The sequence below is a fragment of the Rutilus rutilus genome, assembly GCF_951802725.1.
Source record: "Rutilus rutilus genome assembly, chromosome: 13".
Lineage (NCBI taxonomy): Eukaryota > Metazoa > Chordata > Actinopteri > Cypriniformes > Leuciscidae > Rutilus > Rutilus rutilus.
The window spans coordinates 15,600,469-15,624,363 of NC_140218.1; the positions used below are offsets into that span (position 1 = coordinate 15,600,469).

General features: G+C 40.0%; 1 protein-coding gene across 1 annotated transcript in view; it reads left to right on the forward strand.

Moving 5' to 3' along the window:
- Positions 1 to 23,895, forward strand: part of plxna2 (plexin A2) — a 209,356-nt gene that overhangs the window by 124,791 nt on the left and 60,670 nt on the right. Inside the window, exons 5-12 of the mRNA XM_084428724.1 lie at positions 1,459 to 1,559; positions 11,043 to 11,166; positions 12,837 to 12,990; positions 14,699 to 14,795; positions 18,314 to 18,428; positions 19,405 to 19,605; positions 20,234 to 20,330; positions 20,702 to 20,901. Of these exons, the coding sequence (XP_084284850.1) occupies positions 1,459 to 1,559; positions 11,043 to 11,166; positions 12,837 to 12,990; positions 14,699 to 14,795; positions 18,314 to 18,428; positions 19,405 to 19,605; positions 20,234 to 20,330; positions 20,702 to 20,901 (1,089 nt within the window). The remainder of the gene's footprint in view (positions 1 to 1,458; positions 1,560 to 11,042; positions 11,167 to 12,836; positions 12,991 to 14,698; positions 14,796 to 18,313; positions 18,429 to 19,404; positions 19,606 to 20,233; positions 20,331 to 20,701; positions 20,902 to 23,895) is intronic.

Genomic DNA, 23,895 nt, shown 5'->3' on the forward strand with positions numbered 1-23,895 from the left:
TCACTACATGTTGGATTATATTAAGTAAACTTTGTGTCGGAATCTTCATCTTCTTTACACTTCCTGACTGCACACACCCGTAACAGTATGGTTATGAGTTAGTCTATAGTAATTATAATGAGTTCTATTTAAAGACAGAGTCTATAAATATCCTCATTTAGATAACTACTGTTAATACATTTGTGTTGTGAAATGTATCAATTACAAGCAGTTTACACAGTGTTACACTGAACATTATGTATATAGATCTTAAAGTACATATTTCCTCCTTTATGTTTGAGCAGGTGTGTGTGTGTGTGTGTGTGTGTGTGTGTGTGTGTGTGTGTGTGTGTGTGTGTGTGTGTGTGTGTGTGTGTGTGTGTGTGTGTGTGTGTGTGTGTGTGTGTGTGTGTGTGTGTGTGTGTGTGTGTGTGTGTGTGTGTGTGTTCTTGTTTAACTAATATTGAGAGGCCAAATGCCCCCACAAAGATAGTAGTGATGTTTTTTGAAAAATGCAGAAAGTTTTCTGTGATGGGTAGGTTTAGGATAGGGTTAGTGTAAGGGGGTAGAATATACAGTTTGTACAGTATAAAAACCATTATGTCTATGGAAAGTCTACGCAAAGATATAAAAAAACGAATTTGTGTGTTTGTGTTCATACACCTAGTTGAACAGATGCACTGGGCGACACAGAAGAGCAGTGTGTCGATGTTATTCCTCTTAGTGGCAGTAGCACAGCTGTTTGCGTCCTGTTTCCTCTGTTCTGTCCGTTTCTGTTAGCATAAACACACACATACACACACACAGTACAGGTTTTACCAACGGACGCGATCGCGTTTGTCTTTGACTTATGCGTTTCAAAGGAAACGCATGTATACATTAACACCCAGACGTTCTGGTCCACATACACAACTTCACCAACATGAAAACTGGCCATTTGGTTTTCATAGACATCACAAATGCGATCTCACTTTCATCTCGCAGGGAGATGAAATGGAGATCAAATAGAAACCCTCAGGAAGTAATGAACTAATATCTCAATTTTAAGTCTTCTGCTTCTTGGAAGAAATAGACCTTGTGGTTAAAATGTTCTCACATTTGCCATGATAGCAAAATTTGCAATAGAAGTCATAGAGTCATAGAAGAAACATCTGAGAGATGTTAATACATAATTGTGTAACTAAGACCTCTAGTGCGTCTTCTGAGGTATGAACATCAGAGCAACCAAATGTTCCTCTGGGAGTAAATGTGGTGATGGTGTCCTGCTGTTCACATTAATCTGGATTCTTCTCTTTCCTGCCTCACTTTTCTCTCCTCTTCCATGTCCATCATAGTCTCAAAATAAAATGGGTTGAGAATCGATGACTTCAAATGTTACTTCAATATCATATATCCATCGAATGGACTGATAGAGCTTGAAATGAATGAATATGCTCCATTTGTTCTTTCTTTCAAAACCTTATTTGCTTTGTTGTTTAGGTCACACGGGTGCCGATCGAGTCGTGTGAGCAGTACGGCACATGCGGAGAGTGTCTGAGCTCAGGAGATCCTCACTGTGGCTGGTGTGTGCTGCATAACATGTAAGTTCCCTCTTTATATTGACACGCAGTTAGTGGTAAAGCAATGCTTTTTGTGTATTTGAAGACTAAAATCTCCATAACTCTTGAAATATAGAATGAAAAGTCTAAGAAAGATCACAGGGATCATTCTCATATGGCACAGAGGTTGTTTGCCCTCTGGTGGTGGACTAGTGCAACTGCATCCAGATGTGTATATCTCTCAGTGCTGAATCCTCAGATGCTTTTGTGCTTTAAAATATTGTATTGAATGTTGCAGCACAGCACAGAGTTTGTCATCTTTTAGTGGTTTTGTGCTGTTGTGTAAACCCTCCGCTGCCATCATTACTGTAATGGCGGGCGTACCTCCCTTGGGAAAGTGCACTTAAAGTAATTTACATGACTCCCGACAGGACAGGGACAAATAATTGGCGAAGCGAGCGGTATTTGTGCCTCTCCGTTCAGCATGGGGCTGTTTTTTTTTCCATCGCAGCGTGCCGTCAGCACGGCAGGATTACATTCCTCCATCAGTCCTCTGGGGCTTTCTGCTGCATGTCATACAGACACCATTCGAATCTCAAACATACCGTGCTGTGTTGTGCAGACAAGCTTATGTATTTATTAATTCACCTGCAAAAACTACTGAAAGTATCATGCCACTACTGTACCTTGGTATTATTTGAAATTAACTAGTTTTAAAGGGGTCATGACCTGGATTTTAAAACAAAATATAAATGTGGGGGAAAAAATCTCTGTCTGAAATGATCAGTTTTTAAGGGGCGGCTCCTTTAAGGCATGGCCACTGTTACGATTGGCTAACATTATTGCATAGGAAACAGTATCAATGCCCACTCGCTGTTGCATATGAGTGTTTTGAAAACATTATATATATAAAACTGTCATTTACACACATGAAAAAATTTACTTTCTGCAAAACAATCTGCAGTCAAATTCTCCAAACAAACATACAATCCTCAGAACGCGATCCATGACGTCTTTAAAAATAAACCATCCACTTGTTCCTGATGCTCGTATCCTTCTGAAGTCTCTAGAGAAATTAGCAAATGGGACGCACCAAAGCGAACGTTCTTTTCAGTCTTCTATTTGTCCGGTTATCGACAGAATCAAATGTGTGGAGTATGTCAGAAACTGAACGCGCATCTATATACTGTATCCAGTGTACGGTAATGGGTTCTGTTTGCGATATTGCCTATTGTGCGATGATGTAAAACTATTTGTCGATGTCTTGCTCTGGAGCCAGGCATATCCAAATGTATTTACCCGTGTGACGTCACAAAGACTTCAAAACATTTGCAAATTTGATTATCATCAACCTTTAAAATATCCCATGTCATGACCCCTTTAAAATATTAGATATTATTTTTTAAGCATTTTAATTGAATATTTATTTTAAAATTATTTAAAATATTATTATTATTTTTTGTAGCATTTTATTTTATTACATATTTTAAAATAAATATTATAAAAATATTGAAATATAGTATTTCATATTTATACTTTAAATATATATAATAAATTATAAATAGATTTGAAATAGGATACTTTGATTGCAATTTTTTGTTGCTTTTTTTTTTTTGAGAAACAAATTTGGTGTATCGGTATGGTAATCGTTCAGTACCATGGTATATTTCAGATTTCTCTGTAATTTCTCTCTTCATATGTGCCAGTATTCCCCTACAGCGAGTGCTTTTTCACAGTCAGTGTTCTCTTAATGAAATTAACATCTCTCTCTCCTGCTCGCTATAATTCCAGCTCCACACACATATTTGCTCATTTCTCACTCCTCACGGCCCCTATGGAGTCCGTCTTTCCACATCTGATAAAGCGGCAGACAGAGAGAGAGAGAGAGAGAGAGAGAGAGAGAGAGAGAGATTGCTGACACCTACTACCATGCTTTCATTAGTCTTTTAGCCTCTCCTCCACTGCACTGTTTTTCTCCTCCTTTGCACGTACTTTATAATAAAGGTTTTCAAATAGTTATCTGCAGCGTAGGTTCATCATTAGATGCTTTTTTAAATCAAGAAGCATTTCGTGTGTGTGTGTGGGATTCTTGAAGGTGCGATATGGGTCTTTGGAGATTAGATAAGAAATCTTGATGGGACATTTAAGTTTCTACGGATCAACACATTAGCTTTGGGGTTTATTAAAAGCACTAGAGCAGATTATATGTAAAATAAACGGTTTACTATTTGAATATATTTGAGATTATCTTATATAAAATGTCATTTAATCCTGTGGTGGTAAAGCTGAATTTTCAGCATCATTACTCCAGTCTTCAGTGTCACATGATCCTTCAGAAATCATTCTAATATGTGACCCTGGATCACAAAACCAGTCATAAGTCGCACGGGTAAATTTGTGGCAATAGCCAACATTGTATGGGTCAAAATTATCATGTTCCATGAATATATTTAGTAAATTTCCTACTGTAAATATATAAAACATGTATTTTTGTGAGTGAATGCTGCACAATCACGAACATAAATGGACAATGTGTTGATTTTTTTGCACCCTCAGATGCCAGATTTTCAAATAGTTGTATCTCGGCCAAATATTGTCCTATCCTAGCAAACCATACATCAATGGAAAGCTTATTTATTTGTTTTCAGATGATGTATAAATCTCAATTTCAAAAAAATTTACCCATGTGACTGGTTTTGTGGTCCAGGGTCACATACTGATTTGCTGCTCAAGAAACATTTCTTATTATTATCAATGTTGAAAACAGTTGTGCTGCTTTTTTTTAGGATTCTTTGATGAATATAAAGTTCAAAAGAGCAGCATTTTTGTTTTTTAAGATTATTCTGTGACATTATCAATGTCTTAACTGCCACTTTTGATCAGTTTAATGCCTCCTTGCTGAAAAAATATTCATCCCTTAAATTAAAATTGGACTGACCCCAAGCTTTTGAACGGTTGTTAGTTTGTTTATTGTGCTGCTTGTGTACTTTCAATCTTTTTTCAAGAATGTTTCGTTTTTTACTGTAAAAAAGTCTATTTTTGTAGAGTAGCATTATTCTGCTCCTAGTAGGAGAGATGGTCTGTATTCATACCTCAGTTCAGAATAGTGCAATTAGTGCAAGTCCCTCTAATTATCAGCAGCTGCTGTGTACCATGTGATTGAAAAGAGAAAAAAAATGAAAGCAAGATAGTTTTTGAGCATATGAGGAATCACTAATTCTGCTGGTGTTTAGACTATGAAGGCAAACAGCATCTGTCTGATATCGGTTTATCTGGCAATGGCATTAAGACCCAGAGGCGTCTCTCATGGCCCAGTTAGACTGCGTACAGGACCCTGAAACTGGGAGGGGACCAAAAAGAGGAGGAGCGAGAGTCAGATTTAGGAGGACTAATCTCCTTGGCCCATGGAGAACACTAATCCTGGAGATGATCTGATTGGCTGAACTCCTTTGAGGTCAAAGTCTGTTTTAATATCAGTGATCCAACAGTTGCTCAGCAGAGATCATTCCTACGGATCCATAATCGCTTTTAGGATTTAACTCATTATAGGGAGAAAGAGGGAGCTGGGGAATCCTAGCACTGATCAATGTTTAAGGGCAGAATGTAAGCGTATTTAACATTATGCAATACATGAGTGTCTGCAGTGTGTGTGTGTGAGCTCTCGGCTTGGGTCTTGTTTGCATGGCTGTGGCTGGCGTTCCAGGAGAGAGACGATCTTCACAGCAGGGGTCAGCGTTTGATCCGTGCTGTGGGGAAACATTCTCTCTCTCTCTCTCTCTCTCTCTCTCTCTCTCTCTCTGATGTACACGCACGGCCATCCTTGATATGCTGGACTAGCATACTATACTATTTCTGCTGTATGTACTGTATACTGTGCACAGTATGTCCGTTTTCTGTATGCATTGAAAGCACAGAGCAATGTGTGAGATGTTGTACCACGATGCAGTGCATGTGACCTGACCTTCCATGTGACGAATGAACCTGAAGAAATGTCTGGAAAAGTCATGGAAATGAATCAAATTAACCTTTCACCGTCTCACCTTTAGACTGAGATAGAGGAGAACGGTCACAACACAGTCCATGAAAATCCTTTGGCCATCAGCAATATCACAACTCACATTACAACAACACTGGCTCCATTAATCGTCATCGACATCTGCACACGTTCAGAAGGATTGCGTGCCCTGCCGTTTAGTTGGTTTAATGCTCTTTCAAGCAGCGTTATTATGGTTATGACAATCATACGCTGCTCATTACAGAGCCAAGACGTTTACTCCTCGCTCTCAGTATTGAACTTAGATGGTGTTGGTGTATGTTTGGGTTATATGGGATTGATGCTCAGCTAAATGAATTCCTAATTACATATTGATCTGGAGGGATGGAAGCAGATTCACACTCACAGGCTGTTTATGAGTGAATTATTTCACCTGTTGGACACGCACTGGGGCAATATGGAGATGAGAGGTTGGTTTTAATTGATGTTGGGTTTAGGGCTCTTCTCGTCTCATCTCGCCTCTCTACTCGTCTTGCCTCGTTCCTTCTCTTCTCTTTGCATCTTCTCTTCTCTTGATGTCTCTTCTTTATTCATCTATAACTGTTCTCTTTTTGTCTTGTCTCTTCACTTCTTGTCTTTACTCATCTCAACCCTTTTTTCATCTTTTCTTGTCTCGTCTCGTCTCTTCTCTTCTCTGCTCGTGATGTCTCTTTACTCATCAATACTCATCTCATGTCAACTGTTCTCTTTTTTTTGTCTTCTCTTCACTTCTCATCTTTACTGATCTCAACCCTTTTTTCTCGACTCGTCTCATCTCTTCTCGTCTCTTATCTGCTCTTGATGTACACTCACCTAAAGGATTATTAGGAACACCTGTTCAATTTCTCATTAATGCAATTATCTAATCAACCAATCACATGGCAGTTGCTTCAATGCATTTAGGGGTGTGGTCCTGGTCAAGACAATCTTCTGAACTCCAAACTGAATGTCAGAATGGGAAAGAAAGGTGATTTAAGCAATTTTGAGCGTGGCATGGTTGTTGGTGCCAGACGGGCCGGTCTGAGTATTTCACAATCTGCTCAGTTACTGGGATTTTCACGCACAACCATTTATAGGGTTTACAAAGAATGGTGTGAAAAGGGAAAAACATCCAGTATGTGGCATTCCTGTGGGCGAAAATGCCTTGTTGATGCTAGAGGTCAGAGGAGAATGGGCCGACTGATTCAAGCTGATAGAAGAGCAACTTTGACTGAAATAACCACTCGTTACAACCGAGGTATGCAGCAAAGCATTTGTGAAGCCACAACACGCACAACCTTGAGGCGGATGGGCTACAACAGCAGAAGACCCCACCGGGGACCACTCATCTCCACTACAAATAGGAAAAAGAGGCTACAATTTGCACAAGCTCACCAAAATTGGACAGTTGAAGACTGGAAAAATGTTGCCTGGTCTGATGAGTCTCGATTTCTGTTGAGACATTCAGATGGTAGAGTCAGAATTTGGCGTAAACAGAATGAGAACATGGATCCATCATGCCTTGTTACCACTGTGCAGGCTGGTGGTGGTGGTGTAATGGTGTGGGGGATGTTTTCTTGGCACACTTTAGGCCCCTTAGTGCCAATTGGGCATCGTTTAAATGCCACGGCCTACCTGAGCATTGTTTCTGACCATGTCCATCCCTTTATGACCACCATGTACCCATCCTCTGATGGCTACTTCCAGCAGGATAATGCACCATGTCACAAAGCTCGAATCATTTCAAATTGGTTTCTTGAACATGACAATGAGTTCACTGTACTAAAATGGCCCCCACAGTCACCAGATCTCAACCCAATAGAGCATCTTTGGGATGTGGTGGAACGGGAGCTTCGTGCCCTGGATGTGCATCCCACAAATCTCCATCAACTGCAAGATGCTATCCTATCAATATGGGCCAACATTTCTAAAGAATGCTTTCAGCACCTTGTTGAATCAATGCCACGTAGAATTAAGGCAGTTCTGAAGGCGAAAGGGGGGTCAAACACAGTATTAGTATGGTGTTCCTAATAATCCTTTAGGTGAGTGTATATTCTTTACTCATCTACTATACTCATCTACTGTTCTCTTTTTGTCTTGTCTCTTCACTTTACTCTTTACTAATCTCAACCTTTTTTTCTCAACTTTTCTCTAGAATCTTGTTTTCACTTCTTTTTTTAAATCTCCCTTTCTTCTAATCTCTTCTCCTCTACTCTTATCATCTTGAGTCTATTCATTTTGTTATCTTGTTTCTTCATCTCCTCTTCTTGTCTCTTATCCTTTTCCTTATTTTCTTACGTCTCGTCTTATTTACTCATCTTAACACTTTTCTTTTTGCCTTAAATTTTCTCGTCTTTTCTCTTCTTCTGTTGTCTCTTCTCTTCTTGTCTCGTTTCTTTATCTCTTCTTGTCTCTTCTCTTCTTCTGTCTCATTTTGTCTCATCTGAGTCCTCCCAGGGAGAAGTTCACGTCACTCCCACAGCTTTCTTTTCAGCTTTCTTTTAAAAGAGGGACTTTTATTCCTCTGTAAAACGTCTCCTCTTTTCCTCCCTCAGAGGTTTTGCTCAATCGGGTGTCTCGCCACACACCTCGCGGGATGTTTTGGAGACGCTGGTAAGAAGACAGGAAAGAAACAAGGGAAAATCTTCTCCTGTCGCCTGTCTCCTCTCGTCAAGGCTGAGTGTGTGTGTTGAGTGTGTAAGGAGGAGAAAAGACGCTGTAATTGCCTGTCTGGTGCACAGGGCTAAAAGCAGGCGGTAGAGAAAAACCCAAAGGTTAACCCACCACTACCATTACCTTCCTTTGTCTCTCTCTCTCTCTCTCTCTCTCTTACACACACACTGAAAACAGGTCATTCATAAATCTAAAAGCTTGTCACACACATAGCACTGATACATTTAAATATCAACGTTTATTCATAATTAACAGTAGTATGTCAGTAGTTTTCTCATGCAGAGTTTAGCCAATCATAGCAGAGCTTTTTTGCATATTAAAGGTACAGTAGCTAATAAAACTTTAATTCTAAGGGACAGACAGAAGGTGGAAAATGGACAAGCAAAAATAAATATGAACCTTTGGTGCAAGAAACCTTGACAATCATACTGTATGTGCGTGTGAGAGAGAGAGAGAGAGAGAGAGAGAGATGTACAGGGGACACACACTTCATTTAATGAAAGAGAGAGAAGAGCTTGCCCACTAAGTATACACACTTACTTGTACACACACATTATAATGGCCGTCTCCTGGTGCCATGGTAACGCAGCATCCCTAGTACACCTACCTCCTCCTCCAAAATCAAACCCGGCTCCTGGATTTGCCGGCTCTGAAAGATGCAGACAAACACACACCCACATTTTCAGACAGCGAAGAATGCACAAGCCGCCCCGGACATCTGAAAGCACATTAAGTGTCATTTCCCCCCCGGAGCATTAGGCATGTTAAAAAAGACACGGCAAATTGCAAGCCTACACGCTCTTTGTCAGAGATAGAGGAGCAAAGAGAGACGGAGGCTGAGTCAAAAGCAAGTGACAGGCTGAATGAATACAGTGTGAAAAGTAAAAATAACAACCCTCAGATTCGCGAAAGATTTATATCAGTAGGATGAATCAACTGTAGTAGTTTCTTTTTGTGAGCCAGTGTATGTGTAAATGCAACAAAAATGAACAAAATGGTCATAAAAAAATCCTTTTCTTGTCCATCAGTGCCTTTGGTCAAGTAAAAAATACTTTGAGAGGAATAAAAGGATATATTCTGGAATTGTACGTGTACATGAACAGTGTTGGCCCGTGACCGTAATGACAGCTTTACACATCTGGAATTAGATGTTACTGATTGCTCTTTCAAGGGAAAGTGACGGTATGGAAGTATTCAGCACCAAGGACAGCAGCTGAAGGCAGCAGATGCTCATGTAGCCTGTGTGGAATGTAGCCGGGGGGGTTGCAGCAAGGGTGCATTAAATTGATCAAAATTGATAGTAATGAAAGGTGTTCATTTGAACTTTCCATATATTTTAATATCAAATAATCCTTAAAAAAAAGTATTACGGTTTTCTCATTATCAGTATTGATAATAATTTAACATTATCAACATTGATGATAATTTAACATTATTTAGCATTATCAATGATAATTAGAAATGTTTCTTGAGCAGCAAATTAGCATAATAGAATGATTTATGAAGGATAATGTGACGCTAAAGACTGGAGTATTAAGTGCTGAAAATTCAGCTTTGCCATCACAGGAATAAATTACATTGCAAAATTATTATTTTATTTATTGTTATTTTAAATAAAAATAAAAAAATCACAATATTTCTTGCAGCCTTGGTAAGCATAAGAGACTTATCTCAAAAACATTAAAAGCAAAGCTTATGAACTGTAAAGATGTAGTTTACCTGGAAATAAAAATTTGAGAAGAAAGTTGTGGAAGTTACAGATCTTTTACTCAAACTCATGTCATTCCAAAGGAACACAAAAGAAGACATTGGACAATATCCAGAGTGCTCTTTTTCATAATGGGGACCGTCGAACTGACATTTCTTTTTATTTTAATTTTTAATGATCTTTTTTTCCTTTATAGTTCTGAAATCTCATCTATGTCGTTGTACCATATTTAACTTCATTGTATCAAATGTCATTAGTTCTCGTGTCATCATTCTTGAATTGAATGAGATTTGAGAACTTTGGCAGAGGAGAAGCCTTTCAGCAAAAAATTACTTACAAAATTACTTGTGCACAATTTCTGCCTTTTTACACATTGTTTACTATTCAGCTTCAAAAGACTTGGAATATAGCCAAAGGCTACTTTGAAAATGTAACAAAAAAAGTGACAGAGTGATTATTATTTGTAGTTGTTTGTTTTATGTAATTGTACAGCTCTTTTTAAATGTGCTTTGTACATGTACATGTAAATGTACTAGAAATAAACATGTCTTTATTTGGCATGAAGGAGAGTAAATGATGACAGAATTTCAGTTGTCTAGTGGATATTCCATAAACATATATATATTTTTTGTTTTTTTGTTTATTGTTTGTGTTACTCAGAACTTAATGTGGTTAGAGAAGAGTTATCTTCCTACTTTAAAAAAATAAGTTCCAAAAGGGTATTTTCGCAGTGATGCCATAGGAGAACCATTTTTTGTACCCCAAATAATTTTTCAGTAAACATTTCTTAAAAGAACCACGTTTTTCTTAGTGTGATGAACATTTGAATAATCTAAATAACCTTTTTCCACTATAAAAAGAACCTTTTACGGAATGCAAAGATCCCATGGATGGATTGCATTCAATATAGGGTTGATTCATTATTTTGTATGGTATGTGTATGGTGTATGGTGCTTGCAGTGATTCTCTGGGAACACACGTGCTGATGAATATGCTTGTTCTGTATGCACTGTAGTGTCTGGCAGATTTATGAATGTAAATATTTTTGCTTGTCAAAATATCTTCCCTACTAACTACTGCTCTCTCTCTATCTCTCTCTTTTTCTTTTTCTCTTTCTCTCTCTCTCATGTAGGTGTTCTCAAAGGGATCGTTGCGAGCGGGCAAACGAGCCGTACCGTTTCGCCGCCACACTGAGTCAGTGTGTGAAAGCCACCGTGTACCCGGACAGCATCGCTGTGTCTGAACCCAGCGTACCGGTGAGACACCTCACAAACCATTTATGAACTTTACTCACAAGAACACATACACACCTTAACAACCTAGAGGTGATATTGACTGAAATACAGGAGCATGCATTCCTTCTAGCGAGAAAAATTAGCATGAATTAGTTTTCAGTGCGATGTCTAGATAAACAGTTTTGGGTTTGGAAAGCGTGGTCTGTGTGGGAGGGCTCGGAGAGCGAGATATCTGGGAACAGAGGCCTTTGGGAAAGGTATATGCGTGGGTGAGATGCCAAATAAGCATGTGGGCCGGAGTAGGAGTTGCGTTCAAGGAGACAAAGATATCTATTCAGGGCTTTTTGTCATTATTTTATACCCTCATGGATACCTTTTTATTCGCGCAAAAAAGTACAGGCATCTCAGGCACACAAGCAAGTATGAAGGTATTCACCTTGGTTAAACTTCCATGGGAAGCCAGGGAAAAAAATTGTGATGTCCAGATAATTGATAGAGTCCCTGTATCACAGCTACCTGATTAAGATAATGAGGTGTCCGGCTCTAAATTAGATGTTTCTGTCGTGCCGTAGCGCTCGACAACATGACAACAGGGTCACCGCTGCTCTGCGCGTCGCACAATGAAGGGAAACCATCACCATGACAACAAACCCATCCGCACGGGCGCTAGAGGAGCATGAAAAGCAACAAAAACAATCAAATTACCTTTATTAGAAATACTAGCAACAATTAGCCCTCCCTGCACATCAGCAGCAACGAAGAGAAATGAGAAAAAGCTAACCTGCAATGAAAGGAGCAAAGGCAAAACATAGAGACTCCAATCACGCCTCGTCAATGTTGTTAAGGTCAGATCATGCTTACCGCAAACAATGTTTTGTCTCGATGTTTGAGTACAGTCTGTGTATCTACAACGAGTAACAAGATGACTAATTAGCAAATCTGTAGCTGTGGCTTAAAGAGTGAAAGGAAAGGAACATCCATGTGGTTATACAAGTAATTGGATGCCATTAGGAGATGGGAAATTTTAAAAGAGAGGGTGAAGGAAGGCAATGAGATGGGCCGAACGTACATACTCTCAAAAGAGCCGCAAGACGGCTAGAACTGTTGAAAACGGCATGGTGAAAACAAAAAGTTAGCCGAGCAGTCTTAACAAATGTCACAGTAATAATTGTCCTCTTCTTCAGTGGTGAGAAGACCAGCCTGCACTTCCCTCCTGGCATGTGAAATGTGTGTATTTATAGTCTGTGAGCTTCATCCTGTGTGTCACCGGTCCCCCAGAGAATGACTTCAGAGGGCCATGTGTGCTTTGAGAAGATGTGCAAGAGCATTCGTGTGAAATACAGGAGATCTAGTTCAAAGATGGAGGAATAATAGATGGATTGTTAAATGCCCAGTTTTAACCCTCTTTGAGCAGGAGTCTTTATAAGGTTAAGTCTGTAATGATGGTTGGAGTTTATGCTGTGTGAGACCATCTGCCGTAGAATGAACTTTGCCCGTATGAGGAGACTGAGGTTATTTGATCAGAAATGAATATCTTCTGTTGAGCTGTGGCTTGGCTCAGACATTTAGTCAGTTTATATAATGAATTATGTAATTTATTATTTAAATATAGTTGCAATACATTGTTTTAAATTGAATTTTATTTTATTTTCCATTTCCTCTAATCTAAATGATCGCTTTCCTCTGTCTAGCTGCTGGTGAAAGTGACAGATGTTCCGGATCTTTCTGCTGGAATCACCTGCTCCTTCGGGAACCTGACGGAGGTTGAGGGCAGAGTGGATGGGAATCAGATTCTCTGCACATCTCCCGCTGCTAAAGATGTTCCCATCATCCCCACAGATCAAGGTATTTATTCAAACTAGACTATTTAAACTAAAACTCCATATTCGTGCTTTATTTTATACCCCATAGATTTCTCCTGCTCTCATCTCCATGCACTCAACCTTCCCTATCAATTGACATCTCTTCTGTTTTTTCGTTATCCATCCGTCTACCTGTTCCCCTCAGAGAGGTGATCTCTATTCTCTTGTATAGATGCTCTATTAATAGACCCTCTCTAGCGTACCAACAGCCTTGCTTCCTAATGAGGGCTTCTTTCAGCGGTGCCGTCCGCTCTCACACTCAAGCCACCCCATCGATCCCCACTAGCCACGTGCAACCGCGGCTCTAATGAGCCTACAACGACCTCAGGTCGGCCCCAGGGCTTCATGCGTGCTCTCAGACACACTTACACCCATTACAGGTGACGAGTCCTCTGCCCTCTCCCTACCCATAATAGCTCCAGGGATGGAGTTCTTCTCCCAACGCTTTTCAACAATCGGGTTTAGAGTCATCTGTGGTTAGCGGTATAATCAGGGATCAGTTTGCAATGTGGGAAACCAAAATCAGAGGATCCAGTTCCACGGAAAACTGCATGATGTAATTGTATGTCACTACAGACGTATCGGATAAGTGTTCAGTTTGTTAGCAACGCTTATACAGCGATTACTCTGTTTGTTTGCTTTTAAAGCTTACATTTGTCCACGGACAAATTCCTACATGCGCTTCCAGTCTAACCTCTGTTGAGAAGCAGATGGCCATATATGCGGCAGAAGTTGGTTGTGATTATCTGAATCACAATAATCTCCTCCCAGCCCACAGTAAATGACAGCTTTGTTTACCCACAACCCCCATGCTCTTATTGGGGGGAGCGTTATCCAATCAGTGGGCTCCCTCAGGTAAATGTCATCTAATCCCCCGGTGCCTCACATTTGCTGCTTTCTCTTGACTGATTCCGGCTCGATAGGAGCTTATGAGCATCGATCATGTGTGGAAATACCTGCTCATAGAGTCGTGGGTGTGACCAATTCAATTCCTAGTTTATTTCCAATAGCTACAAGGCACAAGACAGTCAGGCATTTGGGAATTGCGTGCCAGTTACTGCCGTTGGCATATGCACCTGAAACGGTCTAAAAATGTTTAAAAATGCCAACTTTTTACCCTTCAGTCCATTCATCCGTGTTACGAAGCGTGGAAACAGGTGTGAAGGAGGGAAGAGGAGTGCTTTCGGGTCACAGCTGACTTCCCCACGCTGTATGCTATCTGAATTGCTGCCTGTTTGGGACGGAGCTTGTGCTTATTTGAGTATGAAGAGCTAGCCGCTTATCGAGCGCGAGCGTTTGGTCTGCACGCCGATCGGCATTCTCCACGCCACCACCCTGCCAAACAGGATTGGCCTGGCTGGTGTTCTGTGGCGATGCCAGCCGTTCCTCCTCCATTACATCGACGCTGCCGCCCGCGGGCCTGTTTCACATTAACAGCAGGGCTCAGCTGTGTTCGGTATGACAATTGCGTGTCTTCAGAAAAAAAAAAGAAAAAAAACGCCAAATATGCTCATATCGGCTTGGATGCCACACACTGCAGAGCTGCTCGAGGCTCCGCTTGACTGTGAGAATACGATGCGAGGTATGCCAAGTATTAATCAGAAGACAGCTTGAGCATGAAGCAAGCTGAAAACCAAACACAACAGAATGCAATGCGACAGAACTGTTCTCATCTCTTGCTCTCTTTTCAGACTGGTCCGGTGTCGAGCTCAGGCTGAACTCGAAGGAAACGGGTCAGATGCTAATTAGCACAGAGGTGAAGTTCTACAACTGCAGCGTGCACCAGCTGTGAGTATACACACACTTCATTTGACTAATTTCCATACAAAAGAAAAATTGCATTACTCATTAATTGTTTTTCCTAGATAGATTAAATGGAGCAAAAATGACTCAAATATCCTTCTTCAGAGGTTTTTCTTTTGAAGAAAATACACCAGGAATCTTGCACGTCTCTACCAAAAGCTCAGATCTCGTAGTCTTAGAACTCAATGTGCCCTCAAACATTTCTCATGATTTCTTCATTTTATAGTTTGTTCTTTGAAATGTTTTTTTTTTTGTCTCTTATGCTTGAAACAGTATTATTTTGTAACAGTAATATTGTGAAATATTATTCCATTTAAAATAACTGTTTTCTATTTGAATATATTTTAAAATGTAATATATTCTGTGATGTCAAAGCTGAATTTTCAGCAGCTATTACTTCAGTGTCACATGATCCTTCAGAAATCATTCTAATATGTTGATTTGCTGCTAAAGAAACATTTCATATTATTGTCAATGATACAACAGCTGGAAACCATTTGTTTATGATTCTTTGATGGATAGAACAGAATTTATTTGAAATCAAAATCTTTATAAACGTCTTTACTGTGACTTTTGATCAATTTAATGCATCCCTGCTGAGTAAAAGTGACACCAAATGTTTCAACAGTTTTATACTGTAGCTGTTTTTCAATTAAATGAAAACTTAACTTAAACTCAGGAATTCTAGGATTGATATTTAAACAAAACATGGAATTCAAGTGTGTTCAAACTGTGCCTAAATAGCTATTTGGCTAATGGTTAACACTATCTTATAGCCCACACAGTCAGTGATAACAGCAGAAAAGGAAAGTTGATTCAGATGAAGAGCCAGTTACATATTTTATTGAAAATGAATATTGATTTTGATTGAGAAAATGAATTGGCTTTAGTTAAATTGACTAAACAATATTTTTGATTGCATAACTAGTGGTTAGCGGATGTTGCTCAGCGTTACGACTCAATCTGAATTCTTTTCCGGATACATCATGAGATATACGATGTGTCATTCCATCTATCCATCTCTCCGGTTTCTGTGATATTTATCTTCATGATGCATTCGTCCCACATACGCAGCCCTGCTGATATTTCTCTCACTTCCTGTGTCGAAGAGTATCAGCGTTGTGTCACGGCGCTCAGCCAGCTCACTACGCACGCTGTGAATGTTTCAAAAGTGTTATGCAACATGGAAAAACTGTGAATGTTTCAGGCCCACGGGACGTTTTGATAATATTCAAAGAGTTTATCAAGACACCAGATTCTCGCAGTGTGTCCGAACTCTCCGATTCGCTTTGTGCAGGCCACTAGCATCGCATCCCTCCCAGGCTGCACTTTCCCGCGACTGGCGAGGATTGTGCAGCTATAAAAAGCATCCATTATGGCAAATGCCGGCTGATTGCTTGACATTTCTCAAGTGTCGAGGCTGAGATGTCTGAATTGCTGAATCTAAGTGTGCTGTGGGTTTGACGCTCCGGCTGGGGGCATCGCTGTCTGTCACAGTTCAATTCCACTTCATCTGTTATGATGGCTGATCAGAGAGGAGAGAGTTGGACTGCATCTCGTCTCTCCAGGAGGCTTGGCTGATAAACAACCGCTTGTGTCTGAGCGCGCTTTGTGTCTTTGTACACGCCATGCTCCCGAACTTCACTCGCGTGCACATTTATGTGTGTTTTAGCGTTTACTCGTAGCCTCTTGTGTGTATTCTAAACCACATCTCATAAGCGTGCCTTCTGCAGAGAACAGATGCTGCTCGATGCAGGAGATCACAGAGCCCCCCAGTTTGCTGGAAGCTTTCTAAAAGGCTCAGGAAGAGGTAGCTTCCGAGGGCGCTGATTGGCTGGCTGCGAAAAGACTCGCCCCCTCCCCGTTCCCTTCACTTCCTTGCTCTCTCCCAGCCATGTCGCCCAAGCATCTGACAGATCTGGAACTAATCAAACAAACTCCCTGTATCCAATCCCTCTGAACACGCAGACCTCACACGGAGCGCCGTTGGCCCTCTGTGCCAATGCACAGGGGATTATGGGTAGTCTGAGACAGAAAGAGTCAGACCCCTCCATGTGTGTTCAACCTGGCTCGGTTTTTGATGCGTTCAGCCTTTGTAAATTTCCTCCCACTCTTCCTTTCACTTCAAATGTTGTAAAATGCTCTAATTTATCATGAGTTTCCAACACAGTGATTAAGTGCAGCGTGGTACATTGGTTTTAGCTCTCGATTTCTATAAAAATCTCACCGTCCAATCGGGTGGGCCCGTTTGAGCCCAATAACCCAATGAAGAGCCGGCTCTGATGAATATTGTAGCATACACTCTTCTGCATAATTTAATTGGCATGCAGAAAACACAAACACTTGGACGCCAAAACGATGTAGAGGTTTATAACTCTAGAAGCGTCTCCAAGTTTCCTCAACATCAAATATATGACATGTTCCATTGCAAATAGAACAAGGCCCGCTCGCCCTAGAAGGGCTTTGCTCCTGAATTAGAGGGACTGATGTAAGTGTTTTATTGGAACGTGCTGGTACTATAGATTCTCTTTCTCGTAAGCTTTGCTCATCTGCATATAAATATATAACCGCTGCAGGGACGCACACAGATACATGCATATGCACACGTGCTTGAAATGTATGACTGTATTCTCGCATGGTTTGCCTGCTGCATATTGTAATACTGATTATTCAAATAAATAGAGACGCCGTACAGGAGGTGAGGTTATGCTGGGATCTCAACCCTGGTTTAATATCAATTTTGGCCTTAAATGAATTGGCCTTTTATGCTACAGTTAACACTATATGGATATCCTGTTCATTTGTTTGGCGCATTGGACTTTGTGTAAACAGGCATTTTCTTCTGGATGTCCATTTAACCTCTAGACTAGGTTTCATTTTCTATTTTAGGAAAACTGTGTCACAATTACTAACTATTACAATGCTTAGTATAACAGCTATAGCATTGCAATTAGAATTAGATTTAGTCTCTTTTTCTTTAAGATACCTCATTCTACATTCAGTCAGGCAGTCCACTGTCTCACTCACAGACAATACAGTCCTAATGCAAATCATATGTCACGGCACGACCATGTGTCTTAATAAAGTCTGTATGTCTCAGTACCAGAGTGATAATTGTACGTCTGAAGTCTAACCTTTGCAGAGCTGCATTACATCTGTGAGATTCAGTGGGACATGTGAGATTCAGTGGCACAGCGCTGTCCAACGGCACATGCAAATTTCCACAGCACACTTTTAATTTATTCAGCATTAAGCCGCAAAGGTCAAGGACACAGCAGTTCTGGTCTCAAAGGCACAACCTGCTCCCCATTGCTAATCTAAAACCCAGAGCTACATTTTATGCTGACTACTTCCACAGTGCCCTCAAAAAATGGCTTTGGATCATAAATCAGAGATATCAGTGAGTTGTAATAATACTTTATTCTCTCTCTCTCTCTCTCTCTCTCTCTCTCTCTCTCTCTCTCTCTCTCTCTCTCTCTCTCTCTTTCTTTCCATCTGTTTAGGTGTCTTTCCTGTGTAACCAGTTCCTTCCGCTGCCACTGGTGCAAGTACAGAAACCTCTGCACCCACGATCCCTCCAGCTGCTCCTTCCAGGAAGGACGTGTCAATGCCTCAGAGGTACGCTCACTAACACACACTGTGTGTATGAGGTTAGAGTCTCTCGATAGCAAATCTACAGGATCACAAAACTCTGGGGAAGAGCCTCCAATAATAGCTGCTGAAAAGTATGTGTGAAGTCGACGGTCGCCTCGCTAGAGACTCTGTCTGTGCTTGTGTGTGTGTGTGTGTGTGTGCGCGCGCATTTGCAGGTGTTCAGCTGATCAATGTGCTACATTACACCCTGTCAGGTGGTAAACACACTTGCTCACCCTCTCACAGCGAGCAATTAGCGGTCGATATCCGGAATATTCTCTCTCAAAGCACACACAGGCTTCCCACTTATTCACACACAGCCATATGCACAAAATAAACACACACTCACGCAGGCAAAACCTCCTTAAGGTGCATGATCAATCATGGTGTGTGTATGTGTGTGTGTGTACACATTCATTTGCATTTTTGTGTGTGGAGGCTTGCTTGCGTGTGTGTAAGTGTATGTTTGTGTACATATGTATGTGTGCATCTCTGTGTGTGTTTTTAACCTTATACTTTAGGGAGAACATTACTGTCCTAGAAGTTACCCTGCTATAGTATATATAGTATATAGTATATTTCAGGCCTTTTCTTGTTTCACAATAATTATGTTTAGCTTTATTACGAAACAGTAGAAGACCCCATTTCCATGTGTGTGTGTATTAGAGAAACTCTAGAGACACCTCTCACTGGCTGACATACTAGTGGATGGCATCTCCACACACTGCTTTTAGAGAGTAACACGTCAAAGAGTTTTTAAAGAGCACCTGAGGTTTGGCTGTGTGTGTGAGCATGGGGGGAGCATGTGTGGGTTGTGTACATTGTAACAATTTCTATGTGCACTGTACGTTTTTATAAGGCTCTTTCACTTCATCTGTTCTCCACTGAGTACACTTAGGTTAGGATTTTATGAGTTTGTCTTGACTGGGTAGTTCACCTCTCGTTCCCTTCACTCCTTTAGGACTGTCCTCAACTGGTCCGCTCTGAGGAGATCCTGATCCCGGCAGGGGAGGTGAAGCCCATCACCCTGAAAGCCCGGAACCTTCCCCAACCCCAGTCGGGTCAGCGCGGCTACGAGTGTGTGTTACACATACAAGGAGTCAGTCACAGAGTCACAGCGCTCAGATTCAACAGCTCCAGCGTACAGTGCCAGAACAGCTCGGTATGTGTTTGGTGTGCATGTGTACTCATGGGAAAGAAATATCACAATGAGATATCTCACAATGATGATGAAACGTAACTAATATCACCCGAGCTATAAATAAAGCTAGATTGAGATCCAGAAAAGCACAGTTTATAGCTAGTTAAGCACTGGTTACCTGCTTCGTGATGTTATAACGAACGTGATCATGAATTGGACGTGGCCAAGGTATATTTTACCCTTTTACCTCCTCCTTTCTCACACTTTTTGTCATTCTCTTTCAAATGAACACGCGCACACTCTATAAGTAGAGATGAAGGCAGTTGGAGCTCATTGTCCAAGCTGTAGAAAATAGGAGCGTTGAAAGTCTTCCTTATTCATCAGATTGATGATGCAAGTCTGGAGTAACTCAATAAGAGCTCTAATACAGTCAAACCATCTCTCTCTTTCTCTTTCTCTCTCGTGTTATTTGCTTGACTCTCTTGCACGCTCTGCCAGTTTTTTGTTCACTTTTTGGCTACATGTTGTGATCAATAATTGACACAGCAAAGACAAAATCCGATTAAAAAAATCATAAACTTTACATTATCTCAGCGTTTGCGCTGTCAGGAAAATGTTGTAACCTCTTTCTATCTCTCCGTCTCTGCAGTATCTGTATGAAGGGATGAGAATTAGCGAACTGCCGGTGGATTTCTCAGTGGTGTGGAATGGAAATTTCATCATTGACAATCCTGAGAACATCAAAGGTAATGCATAAATAACCCATGAAAAAATGCGTTTTTAAGCCAAAAGTCCATGTAAGTATGCTGTAACCTGTCTGATTCTGCCAGAATAGTTCTGCCTTAAATAGTGTTTGAGGTTATTGATCATACTCATTATTATTCATTTCGTGTTTATGGAAAAATTAGAGTCTGAAGCTACTTTTCTCATGCTCAGCAATACTTCCTAAGCATCATGGTTATGCTGAGCTTGAAATGTTTATGATCGATAGCTCTCTTAAACTGTCAGATAGGTCAACCTAACCCTCCTGAAAACTTTATAAAAACTTATAATTAAATCTCATATTGTTGTGTATTGTAGAATAGTGCAGCGTTAATTCAAAAACAATTTTCCACAGTGAATCTGTATAAGTGTGGCGCTCAGAGGGACAGCTGTGGCGTGTGTTTGAAGGCTGAGAGGAAGTTCCAGTGTGGCTGGTGCAGTATGGAGGGCCGCTGTACCCTTCGCCAGCACTGTCCCATGTCCAACCCCTACACCAGCCGCTGGCTACACCTCGCCAGCACCAACGTGAAGTGCACCAACCCTCGAATCACTGAGGTGGGTCAGATATACACTTACTTGAGTCAAGGACAATCTGTTTTTCTGTCATACATGATCTGATTTGAGTCCCATATGGCAGAAATATACGCAAGTGTTTCAGACATACAAGAACTGTTTGCATAATTCTGTTTCGCATTACATACAGTATATTTTTCTTAACATATACAGTATGATGCACACAGATCTCTATTTATGTTTTTCAAGCTTAATACTGTGAAATGGGAGGTATAATCCTCTATTTGTAAACTACAGTTTTCTACTCTATTTTTGATCAAATAAATGCAGCCTTGGTGAGCACAGCTTTCAAAAACATAAAAAAATCTTGCAGACCTTGTGTGGAAGATTCTCGGTCAGCTCATATTTCTACTCTGTAGTCTGACTGAGCTCTTTATTGATGCTGCTATTCATAGACTCTCAGAGAAAGGTGAGCTGTGTGTATCGTGAGTAATATCTCTCTCTCTCTCTCTCTCTCTCTCTCTCTCTCAGCTTCTCTGTCACTCTCATCGTCAGTCATACTCACTCTAGCTGCCAATATCTCACGTTTTCTTGTAATTAACACAATGTTAGAATGTTGATGGCATACTGTGAGATGTGTGTGTGTGTGTGCTGGGAGACTGAGGGAAGACATGGTGTTTAATTAGTTTAGGTAACGCATCAGTGCCCTGTGTTTAAAGTACCTGATTCATGGAACTCATTGATTCATGTGGCTGTTTGCAGTCTGCATATCTCAAGCTGTTGCCCCATGTGCACACAAACCAATTAAAAAGTAAGGGTTATGACTTCCCGTTGTCTGTTTTCATTTAGGATGAATGGGCAAATTAGGGTTAAGAGCTATGTGATGGATTGCCTCTGTTTCTGTTGATGGAAAGTGTTAATAAAATAGCATTATTAGTGTAGCCTTTGTCTCTGTTCATGGAGGTGTGAACAATAACATGTATTTTATTTTGACATGTCAGTGTGTATTTGGTTTGTTGCACAACAGATTACAAAGACGTGTAATCTAATTAATGATAGCTTGGTAATTTATCTATTTTTGCTAAATAGCACTGCTTTTTTATTTATTTTATTTTATAGGTCTTACATTTTTGAGAAAAATATGTATTAAAAATATTATATTTAGTTTACTTCAACCAAAGCTAAAATGTTAAGAAACTAAAGTTCAGCTAAATCGATGTTCCTTCATAATTTACTAGTATAATTAAAATGCACTAGTACTACAATTATATGACTGTCTACATCAATATTGATTATTTTGATGGCTTTGCAATGTAACCATCATAACAAAATATGTGAAGACATTAATATGGTACTATGTGCGTGTTCTTACAGACCAGGCTTATAATACAGCATTCACTTTCATACAATATGTACCATAGTACCCCTGATTAAAGGTTGAAAACCCCAAATGGAAAAAGAGCACTGCATTTTGTGTTTTAAACATATGCATTTGCCAAGACCACATTACAATGCAGTGGAGCAGTTCCTTCAAAGCAAATTAGTATGAATATTTTTAATTCATCCATTTTTAATCTGTTCTCTCCAAGTTGTTCATTTCCATTTTCTCCTCTCTCAGTCTCACTAACACATAAATGTAAAAATAATCAGTCGTTTCCGTGAATGTCTTTTGTTCTTAATTTAGTTGTTATTTTTCCTGTTTTTGTCTGAATGTAGACGTTTGTAAGCTGATTTGTGCAAATACATAGACATTAGCGAGATCTGCCTACACGAAAATGACAGTCATAAATGATTAACACTTCTATTAAGCAGCACTCTATCCCTCCTCTAAAGACTTATTAATATTAATGAGGCTTAAGTCCTCAGTGAAAGCTGAGGGTTCAGCATCAAATGAATGTGGAGGAAAGTCAGGCACTTGAAGCTGGTCTTGACGTTGCTCTTTACTTCAGATGGCCTCTGAGCTTCTGCTTAGTAGCTCAGTCACGGAAAGACTGGTGTCAGTTCGTGCTTCACAGAACTGATCTTGGATCAGCCATGAAAAACTTTTTGAACTATGGACTTTAAATGCAGTTTTATTTCAGTATTGCTGTTTTGTTTTCAAATGATTGATTATTATAAGATTTATATATATATATATATATATATATATATATATATAAAACAAATATTATAATGATCAATCATTTGCATTGTCAATACAAGATCTTGAGCAAAAATGTATGCACCTCTTGATGTAAAATAAATGTTGTGATGTAAAATAAATGTATGGCAGTGTAGATTTTAAATTAGACTACATTAAAATTATTTAAATTTTAGTATTTTTTATATATATAATATATATTTACATTGTTTATTTAAAATTGTATACAATTTAATTATTTGTTTATTTGTTTGTTTGTTTGGTTGGTTGGTTTTGTACAGACAAACTTGTATTCAAGATCTCCTGGTCGGTCTCTGGACACTTAGAAATGCAGTTGAAATGCAGTTTGTTTCAAAACATGGTCCAAAGCCTCAGGAAATAATGGCCTAAATACACATACACACTGGTACACACACCCCGACACTGACAGCTAGAGAGACCGTTCACGGTGAAAATCGTCATGAATAAATTATATTGAGCCTGATAGAACCTTCTCTCCCATCAGAGCTACAACGCTTGTCTAGTACGACACATCCTTTTCCACAAAGTCACATGTCTATTTACAGAAGAGTATTCAGCTCGAATCACTCAACCACAAACTCCAATTTTAAACTGGATGCACCACTTTCAAGTCCCTTGTTTCTTTCTTTCCTTGCTTAAACACTCGCTTGCTTGGCCGAAGTTCAAAACCAAGGCCCTTTTTTCTTTTTTCCCCCCTTTCAGTCTTTATCGCAGCCAACCACGGGACATTTAAGAGCAAATAAAGTGTTTAGTGTGCAGTTTATGCAGCAAGAAACAAGTCATAAGCTGAGTTTTATCAAGCCCATAAATTGCGTCTCAGTGTGAATTGGGGACGTGCTTGAATCAGCTGAAAAGACTCCAATCCCGGTAACAAA